General features: G+C 45.1%; 2 protein-coding genes across 4 annotated transcripts in view; both read left to right on the forward strand.

The window, feature by feature from the left end:
• Positions 1-10,664, forward strand: part of PPEF2 (protein phosphatase with EF-hand domain 2) — a 213,795-nt gene that overhangs the window by 145,258 nt on the left and 57,873 nt on the right. The window lies entirely within an intron of this gene.
• Positions 2,633-10,664, forward strand: part of NAAA (N-acylethanolamine acid amidase) — a 38,538-nt gene continuing 30,506 nt past the window's right edge. For all 3 annotated transcript variants that reach the window (XM_081812957.1, XM_081812958.1, XM_006744037.3), the window contains exons 1-3: positions 2,633-3,048; positions 3,620-3,784; positions 7,259-7,385. In XM_081812957.1, the coding sequence (XP_081669083.1) occupies positions 2,648-3,048; positions 3,620-3,784; positions 7,259-7,385 (693 nt within the window). In that variant the 5' untranslated portion in view covers positions 2,633-2,647. The remainder of the gene's footprint in view (positions 3,049-3,619; positions 3,785-7,258; positions 7,386-10,664) is intronic.

The raw sequence follows: 10,664 nt of genomic DNA on the forward strand, positions 1-10,664 counted from the left end.
TAAATGTGAGACAGGAATCCACCAAAATCCTAGAGGGGCATAGCAACCTCTCTGACCTCGGCTGCAGCAACTTCTTGCTAGACACATCGCCAAAGGCAAGGGAAACAAAGGCAAAAATGAACCACTGGGACTTTATCAAGATAAAAAACTTTTGCACAGCAAAGGAAACAGTCGACAAAACCAAAAGACAACTGGCAGAATGGGAGAAAATATTTGCAAATGACATATCAGATAAAGGGCTAGTATCCAAAATCTATAAAGAACTTATCAAATGCAACACCCAAAGAACAAAGAATCCAATCAAGAAATGGGCAGAAGACATAAACAGACATTTCTCCAAAGAAGACATCCAAATGGTCAACAGACACATGAAAAAGTGCTCAACATCACTTGGCATCAGGGAAATCCGGATCAAAAGCACAATGAGATACCACCTCACACCAGTCAGAATGGCTAAAATTAACAAGTCAGGAAATGACAGATGTTGGCAAAGATGTGGAGAAAGGGGAACCCTCCTACACTGTTGGTGGGAATGCAAGATGGTGCAGCCACTCTGGGAAACAGTATGGAGGTTCCTCAAACAAATTGAAAATAGAGCTACCCTATGACCCAGCAATTGCACTACTGGGTATTTACCCCAAAGATAGTGTAGTGATCCCAAGGGGCACCTGTACCCCAAAGTTTATAGCAGCAATGTCCACAATAGCCAAACTATGGAAAGAGCCCAGATGTACATCAACATATGAATGGATAAAGAAGATATGATAGATATATACAATGGAATATTATGCAGCCATCAAAAAAATGAAATCTTGCCATTTGCAATGACCTGGATGGAACTAGAGGATATTATGTTAAGTGAAATAAGTCAATCAGAGAAAGACAATTATCATATGATCTCACTGGTATGTGGAATTTAGGAAACAAGGCAGAGGATCCTAGGGGAAGAGAGGAAAAATGAAACAAGATGAAACCAGAGAGGGAGACAAATCATAAGAGACTCTTAATCATAGGAAAAAAACATGGTTGCTGGAGGAGCTGGGGGTGGAGGGATGGGGTAACTGGGTGATGGACTTTGGGGAGGGTATGTGTTGTAATGAGTACTGGGTATATAAGACTGATGAATCACAGACCTGTACCCCTGAGACAAGTAACACATTATATGTTAATTAATTGAATTTAACTTAAAAATTAAAAAATAATAAAGTGTTACCAGAACAGGAAAAAAAATGAAAAAATAAACTGAACAAAATGAGATACAAGCTATAAAAACATTATATCACATGTTTCTCACACAGTTATTTACCTTCATGCATTCTCCACACAAGTATTTTTTTAAATTCTAGGTTCTGATCCATAGATGAACCATGAAATCAATGTACACCATCTCTGGAATCTGCACAGCATAGAAGCAGCAGAAAGGAAAGGGTTAAAAGTTTTTGTAATTTCAGATCTCCCTTTTAACGTTTGTTTTAAACTGTCCTATAACATGTGTAACCTCTTAATACTAGAAGAATGTAATATAGAAAATTATATGAAACTCAGCTTAATTGTGAATAATGCCTGTTGAACCGCAATGTAGATTTGTTCATTCAATACATTTTATCATGGTTGTCTTACAGATCTTTTATTTTTTATCTTTTTAATATCAACCTTAAGTGACAGAAAGTCGCTTTTTTTTTTTTTTTTAAATGCAAGTGCACCTCTTTAAACTCAACTAATCTGTTTACTCTTTTGGTGATTCTCAGGATGCGCCTGTGGCTTAAGCACACAACTGCTGTTGCAAATGAGCAAATTAAGACCAGGGTCTTTGTTTAGATTTTACACCAAGTCCAGTTAAAAGTGGAAGCAGAGGCTTGAAACTGTTAACCCAGTGACATACAGGCCATAAAAAATTGGGGGAGGGGGGAAATCAGAGGTACCAGTGGTGTATTCTATTTGATGGGGGGTAGGGGGGAGTTAAAAACAAACCTGGAATAAATGAACTTTCTAAATTTCCTCTACACATTTAGCCCCTGCTAACCATTAAGAACGTCCCAGCCTCGCTGAGTCCGGTGATTTTCCTAAGACAAGTTTTCTGTCTCCCAGACATTGGGAACGGAGAGGTGCAGTTAAAGATTTTGAAGGTGGAGTTTGGATTCTGACAGCCTGGCTTGGAGGCTAGCACGCAGGCCCACCAGTGGGGTGTCATCCTGCAAATTATGTAACCTCTCCAAGCCTCACATTGCTCATCAGGAAAACGGCGATGAGTTAGTAGAACCTATCTTTGGCCTCTTTTGATGGTTAAACGAGAGTCAGCAAAAACGTTTGGCACATAAGTATTAACTGACTCTTAAGCTTTTTTTTTTTTTTAACTGAAAAGACGTGGGAGTGTTGAACAGAAAATAATTCTCCTTCTTGTAAAACCCAGATAAACTTTTGAAGAATTTAAATATAAGCAAATGAGGCGGAGAGGAAGGGACAGATCCCTTCCTACAATAGGATTTCCTGCTACCTCCTCGCTACTGAAAATCATGTTCTTAAACCCCCTGCAGGCCCCAGTTTACACTCTCTGGACCCCATGGGGAGGAATGGGGCGGGGAGTAGTGTGAGAGGTCCGCAGCATTTAGCGCTCTCCGGAGTCGGGGCTGCGGCCCCCGCGGGAGGGATGCGGGCCGGAAGCGCGGATGCGAGCCGGCGCCCGCTGCTCTCCTGCGGTTTGCAGTCGCGAGAGACCCGGCGGGCCCAGCCGCGCCGCGGGCTCCGCCTCCAGAGCTCTGGGCACCGCCCCGACTCCTCCTCCGGCAGCCCTTACCCGGGCCCGCTGGCTGCCGCGGTCCCAGTTGCGGCCTCCGGAGCCCGAGCCATGCGAGCTGCGGGGCTGGGGGCGCGCCCGGGGCTGGCGCTGCTGCTACTTTTGGCCGGGGCCGGGGTGTTGGCCGCCGCCTCGCCCCCAGCCCTGCCGCTCTTCAACGTGAGCCTGGACGCGGCGCCCGAGCTGCGCTGGTTGCCCGTGCTGCGGCACTTCGACCTGGACTTCTTGCGCACCACGATGGCGCACATCCTCGGGTGAGCGCGGGCGCGCGGGCGCGGGGTCCGAGCCCCGGGGCACCGCCTGCGGCCTGAGTCCGCGTGCCGGAAGCCCAGATGCGTGCTGCCAGCTGGGCCGTAAACCGAGCCTCTTTACCCCTCCTCGCCCTCGGGGACCGTCTTGCCCTCGACCTGAGCCTCCTCACCCGCGGCCTCAGGAGCGTGCGGGCTCGGCGGAGACCAGAGCTGGCATTTGTTGCTGCTCTGGGAAGCGTCGGGCTTGAGGAGGATCGGAGCGGCTGGTTTGACTTTCAAGTTCGGTGTCACCAGAGGCACGCCCTTCCCCCAGACATTCTGGGTCAGGGTGGCGTGCAGGTTGTCACCCGCCTGCTCAACGCAGAGTAGGGAACGCAGCCGACACCCCTGTTGCAGGTCTGGCGAGTCTCCCCAAGTCCGCCCCTTTGGGGACCACACTCGCTCGCCCTACCTCCCTTTCCGAGTTTTCTTTTTTCCCTTCGGAATGCTGCGGGTTGGGTGATGCCGGGCCTGGGCTGTCGCACCCCTTCGACCCCTGAGCAGATCAAACACCCTCGTGGTTCTTCGTTTTTAGGAATAAGGTCCCCAAGTGGGTCCACGCGTTGATTGGAAAGGTGGTCGAGGAGCTGGCGCGCTTCCTGCCCCAGCCCTTCACCGACGAGATCCGTGGCATGTGCGAAGTCCTGAACTACAGCCTGGCCGACTGCCTGCTACTCAACCTGGTTTATGAGTCCACCGCGTGAGTGTCCCACGCCAGGGTGGATTACCTGGGACTTACCAGGGACTCCTGCCACATCTGGCAGGGAGGAGACTTATTTCCAGTGTGATAAAAATAGGGTGGTGCCGGGGCTGCCCTGAAACTTCCAGTGCTTCCTCTTTGCCTCTCTGAGTAAATCTGAGCAGCACATCATGAGCTTCGAGAAGGAAAGCAGCTTCTCTGACCTCAACATTGACCTTTTCCTCTCCCCAAGCCCCTCTTTATCCCTCTACCAATTCAGGTAGTATCCCACTTTCCAAACTCAACATGTTGGTTAACAGGAAGTTTTTAGAACTAACCCCAATCTCATATGGACCCTCTAGGTAACCCAGTGACCCTGCACCCTTATAATGCAGGGGGTCATCCCAACACTCATTTGTGCCCCTGCATTTATCCCTCCATGTTTGTCATGGCTGGAGATCCTGGCTTCTCTTTCAGAGTCTGTACCCTCCAGGGCTGGGGTCACAGGGAACATTGTTCTGGCTAATAGGGAGAGCCAGTATTTGGTAGGCAGTGTGGGCAGGATAAAATGGCACACAGAAGTGAAAGCACTTAAGAGTGTGTAGCTGATCCCATGCAAAGTGCAGGGAGAGTCTTAAGTCTTATTGGCTCAGTAGGAGGTCCTGGAAGTAAGAGAGGTTTGACCTGGTTTCTGCCTTCGGGACTTACTGTTTTGCCACCAGACCAGCCTTATCTAATGACATGCTTAATAGCTTTTGGCTGCCAAAAGATATGGGGGGGAAAAGGGTTCTTGGGATAAGGCAGCTTTACTGTCCCCTGGTATCTTCCCTGAACCCCTAGGCAGGATAGGTTAAGAAGCATGGAGTGCCTTCCTCTTTAGGGAAGTGTTTAAAAACACAGATAAGACAAACTTGTTAAATGAACATGCTTTTCAATTGAACCAAGTTAATTTTACCATTCCTCATCTCCTACCCCCATCTTTTTCCTATTCTGACATGTGACTTTCTCAGTTACAAAAAAGAAAAATTTTACTTCCACTTTTTTTTGTTGTTGTTGTTGTTGGCGTCTATGTATGCAAGCAGATTTAAGCAAAAGTTCTAATAAAAACATTCTAACTTTTGGATTTGATTTAAGGTATATATTGAATTGCCTGACAACAAAAAGCACCATCAGATGCCATTAGAATTAACAAAGGAGGGGGGTGCCTGGGTGGTTCAGTTAGTTAAGCAGAGAAGCTTCTTCCTTCAGCTCAGGTCATGATTCTGGGGTCCTGGGATCAATCCCTGCATGGGCAGGCTCCCTGCTCAACGGGGAGCCTGCTTGTCCCTCCTACCCGGCTTGTGCTCTCTCTCACTATCTCTGTCGCTATCTCTGCCTGTCTCTCTCTCTCAAATAAATAAATAAAATCTTAAAAAAAAAAAAAAAAGAGGGGCACCTGGGTGGCTCAGTTGTTGGGCATCTGCCTTCGGCTCAGGTCATGATCCCAGGGTCCTGGGATCGAGCCCCACGTTGGGCTCCCTGCTCCACGGGAAATCTGCTTCTCCCTCTCCCACTCCCCCTGCTTGTGTTCCTTTTCTCGCTGTGTCTCTCTCTGGTCAGATAAAAAAAAAAAAAAGAACAAAGGAAATGTTCTGTTCACATTTCTGATGTAGGGCTTTTTGAATCAGAATAATACTAGCTACCCTTTACTGAGCCTCCTGAGTGCCAGGCACTGGGAATGGTTATTACCCGTTGTGTAGAAACCAAGCTTCAGAAGGGAAAACTTGCTGAAAGTCAGGTGCCTGGTGAATGGTCAGAGCTGCTGCTAAAAGCTCCTGTGTCCCCAGCACACTGCAGTACTTCCCCTAAAGCCCACAGCTCCCCTCTTGTTCCCTGAGCTTGTGGGTTACCTCACGCTAAAATATTTGGCTTACGGGGTGCCTGAGTGGCTCAGTCGGTTGGGTGTCTGACTCTTGATCACAGCTCGGGGCTTAATCTCAGGGTCGTGAGTTCAGGCCCCGCGTTGGGCTCCATTCTGGGCGTGCAGCCTACTTAAAAAAAAGTACTCAGCTTGACATAGAAATATTGTTGTCTTGCCAGTTTTGAAAAATTCTCTGGGAGAGATTCCACAGACTGCTTTAGCCACTTCCAGTGTTTTATCAGCCCCCTCTTTGACATCAACTCTTTGAGGACCAGAAATCCTGGGAAAAATTTAGAACTAACTAAACTTCCTTTTTTAAACAAACAAAAAAATTAAGTAACATTTATTTTCTCCTATTATAAAAGTAATATGTAGTCCTTATAGAAAATTAGCAAATACAGAAAAGAAGAAAAAAATTAACCACAATTCTGCTACTCAGAAATGACCAACAGTCTTTCAGGATACTTCTCCGTTTTGTTTGTATGGATGTATATCTCTTTCCCCAGAATTGGGTATGCTGTCTTTAAGTATTTTTCCATAGAACATTACATATTCTCAGAAGAAACAGACACTTAGATATCTTAACAAACCTCTTCCTCCTTTCCACAAAATACTTCTTTCCAGCTGGGAGTTCTTTTTTTTTTTTTCTATTTATTTGAGAGAGAGAGAGCATGAGCAGGGCGGAGGAGCAGAAGGAGAGGGAGACACAGACTCCCCGCTGAGCGGGGAGCCCGATGGACCCGGATGAACCCGGACAGACCTGGGACTCGATCCCAGGACCCTGAGATCATGACCTGAGCTGAAGGCACACACTTAACCGACTGAGCCACCCAAGTGCCCCAGCTGGGAGTTCTTTTAAAAGTTCCTTTTCTCTTACTAGCTCTGTGCAGGGAGCCCTGATGGGGACAGGAAAGTGCCAAGCCCCTAAAGAGTTGACTGTTTTCCCTCAGAGGACAAACTGAAACATTTTGTGGAACAAAATGATTTAGTGCCCTTGTACATGCTCTGAGAAATTCATAAAAGAGAAGTGAGTTTGAACTAGCTTTGAATGGTATGTTAAATAGACTACATACTGCCAAGCAGAGGAATAAGCAAAGTTCTGAGGTCTAGCTGAGCCCAGAATGGGTCAGTTTCAGATTTATTTATTTAAAGATTTTGTTTATTTGAGAGAGAGAGCATGAGTGGGGGCAGAATGAGAGGGAGAAGCAGACTCCCCACTGATCAGGGAGCCTGACGTGGGGCTCGATCCCAGGACCCTGGGACTATGACCTGAGCCAAAGGCAGATGTTTAACGGACTAAGCCACCCAGGCGCCCCTCAGATTTAGATTTAGGATGAAATTCTCTTTCCGTATCTTTTCACTGCCATGTGTGCTAAGGGCAACGGTCTAATAACACCAAATGAACACTGATGAGGTGTGTCTAGCTGTGCTTTTCATCTTGAATTGTGAATCCATATGCTTGTACAAGGATCACCTATCATATGTATCCATTATAAGAATTGTTTTACTTTAAGGATTTGTTTTTTAAATGAAACCTCATTTTCTTTTTTCTTATTTTTCTCATTCATTCATATTGTACTTTTCTGTTTTCTCAGATTCTGCACCAGTATTGTGGCTCAAGACTCCAGAGGCCACATTTACCATGGCCGGAATCTGGATTATCCTTTTGGAAATTTCTTACGCAAGTTGACCGTGAATGTGCAGTTCTTAAAGAATGGGCAGGTATAGTTTGTACACTGTAATTCAGAAATCAGAGAGACTTGCTAACCAAAGTTTGCAATCACTAGGATGGCCTGCTGCTTAAGTGTGTTATCAGTTTAAGGTATAGAAAACATCAAACTCCTAGAAAAACAAAACCACAAGAGAGGTTTACGTCCATTAGGCTCGTGGAAAGAAGGGTCATTTATTATTATTGAGCATCTATTTAAAGATGTCATCCAGTTTTCCTTAGGGAAATAACTATCAATATGATCAGTCATCCATATCAGCTCTTTCTCAGCTTTCCCGTGTTGAGGCTGCTCCTGGAATAGGGAGGGGTTGCGTGGTGTCATGGCTAGAAACAGCCAACTTTGAGGTCCGACAGTCCTGGGTTTGAATTCTGTTTCTGTCACTTACTTCCTTTGAGAACATGGGAAATTATTTAGACACATTTTGCAGACTACAGCTCAGAGAGGTTAATAATTACTTTATGGAGGTAGTTATAAAGGTTACATGAAGTGATCTCTGCAAAGCATGTAATAAATGCTTGATAAATGGTGGCCAAGTAATAAATGGTCCTTCATTCTATAAGTATGATTGACCCACAGCACTCTCCTAAGTATGATCTTTAAGAAATTATACTTAGGGGGCGCCTGGGTGGCTCAGTTGGTTAAGCGACTGCCTTCGGCTCAGGTCATGATCCTGGAGTCCCGGGATCGAGTCCCACATCTGGCTCCCTGCTCGGTGGGGAGTCTGCTTCTCCCTCTGACCCTCCTCCCTCTCATGCTCTCTGTCTCTCATTCTCTCTGTCTCAAATAAATAAATAAAATCTTAAAAAAAAAAAAAAAAAGAAATTATACTTAGGGCGCCTGGGTGGTTCAGTTGGTTAAGCGACTGCCGTCGGCTCAGGTCATGATCCTGGAGTCCTGGGATCGAGTCCCGCATCGGGCTCCCTGCTCGGCAGGGAGTCTGCTTCTCCCTCTGACCCTCCCCCTCTCATGCTCTCTCTCTCTCTCTCTCATTCTCTCTCTCAAATAAATAAATAAAAAATCTTTAAAAAAAGAAATTATACTTAGATCATTTTATTTTCATCATAAAAATACAACCTAATATGTACTGTTTTCACATTTCTGTGTAAACATCTGGAGAGACAGCTTTAATCAATGTTCACTGAGTACACAAAGCATGTTATTGCCTTGAAACAACCTGCTAAAGCCAGATTTCGGCTTTGGGGGACACTGTTTAAGGACAAGGACTATATTTCATATGTTCTTTGCATTTAGGGGTTGAGTCACAAATACTACAAACTCATTTATTAAATACTTGGTCATCTGCTTTTACAAACAAAAACTTTTTCTCATAAAAATGAAAACAATACAGAAATACATAAAGTGAAAGTTTCTCATTTTTCCATTTCATTCCTTTACTTCGCCACTGTCAACAATTTGGTTTATAGCTGAAGAACTACTTCAAAAATGGTTTTAAGTGGTAACAATGACAGAATATACATGCATACTAAATTCCTAAAGGAAATCTGCTAAAATGTTAGCAGTTATTACTGGATGATGGGACAATAATTACTTTAATTGACTACTTTATGCTTTTCTCCATTACCTACAATAAGCAGAAATTCTTCTAAGTAGACAAAGGAATAAATGCAGTAAAAATAAATTATTTCAATGGTTCTCTCTAGAACTCATCCTTTTTTAAAAAAAAAAAAAGATTGTATTTATTTGAGAGAGAGAACAAACAGTGGGGAGGGACAGAGGGGGAGAGAGAGAGAGAGAAGCAGACTCCATGCTGAGCAGGAAGCCTGATGCAGGACTCGATCCCAGGACCTGGAGATCATGACGTGAGCTGAAGGCAGATGCTTAACTAGCTGAGACACCCAGGCACCCCTAGACCTCACCCCAAATGTTGATGCTTCTTTTGTTCCTGTGTATCCTGGAGCGCCCATGAGAAATAGTCTGCTGGTATGGCTTGACTCTTAGTGCTCAAGTTATTATTACCAAATCTAACGGTGTATACTTGAGTATTGTCTTTATGCTAAGGGCTCATGGCCAAGAAATTGTTTTGCTAAATTTTTTTTTAAAGATTTTATTTATTTATTTGAGAGAGAGAGAATGAGAGAGAGAAAGCACATGAGAGGGGGGAGGGTCAGAGGGAGAAGCAGACTCCCCGCCGAGCAGGGAGCCCGATGCGGGACTCGATCCCGGGACTCCAGGATCATGACCTGAGCCGAAGGCAGTGGCTTAACCAACTGAGCCACCCAGGCACCCTGTTTTGCTAAATTAAGAACAGGTTATGTACAAAATAATTAATCTCTTGAATATTGTTCATAATTTTTTTTAAAGATTTTTTTTTTATTCATGAGAGACAGAGCGAGAGAGAAAGGCAGAGGGAGAAGCAGGCTCCCAAGGAGCAGGGAGCCCGATGCGGGACTCGATCCCAGGACCCAGAGATCATGACCTGAGCCGAAGGCAGACGCCCAACCATCTGAGCCACCCGGGCGCCCCATAATTTTTAAAATATTTTCACATACCATTCTTCATTAGATCCTCACCACAGCCCTTTGAGCAGCACAAATCAACATGTTCATCCTCATTTTCCATGTGAGAAGGGGAGGCCTTACACAGAGGACGTTTCCCCAGCTCACACTGGGGAGAAGTGGCAGAGGCAGGACCAAAGCCCAATGGCTTTCTTCCCCCCAAACTCAGACCGTGTTTTAGAGTTTCTTGCTACAGCTAAGGGTCTGTTTATGTTAACTGACTTGGCAGAAACAATGGAAAGCACGAGCATTTAGAAATAAAGACAGTTTTTCAGAGCCACAAGATAAAAGAGTTTGCAAGTTATACCCCAGAATCATTTATAATTATGTGTTATCATATCTTGGAAACTACAATGTGATTTTTATTTTCAAACTTTAATTTGCTCTGCCCTTCAAGAGTGACCCTAATATGAGCGTCAGTGTGTCATATGAATGAAGTGACAGTATGATTATTTTTTTTCTTCATATAGTTACATTTTGTAAAGGCTTGAGCAGCGAGGGAGAATTATGCCCATTTTACTGCCGTGAATGGAAGTGGGGAGAATTCACAGACAGCCCTCAATGAGGGGCGCCTGGGTGACTCAGTCGCTAAGTGTCTGTCTTCGGCTCAGGTCACGATCCCTGGGATCGAGCCCACATCGGGCTCCCTGCTCAGTGGGAAGCCTGCTTCTCCCTCTCCCACTTCTCCTGCTTGTGTTCCCTCTCTCGCTGTATCTCTCTCTGTCAAATAAATAAATAAAATCTTTATTAAAAAA

The sequence above is a fragment of the Leptonychotes weddellii genome, chromosome 2 (genome assembly GCF_054177405.1).
Source record: "Leptonychotes weddellii isolate Sample4059 chromosome 2, ASM5417740v2, whole genome shotgun sequence".
Lineage (NCBI taxonomy): Eukaryota > Metazoa > Chordata > Mammalia > Carnivora > Phocidae > Leptonychotes > Leptonychotes weddellii.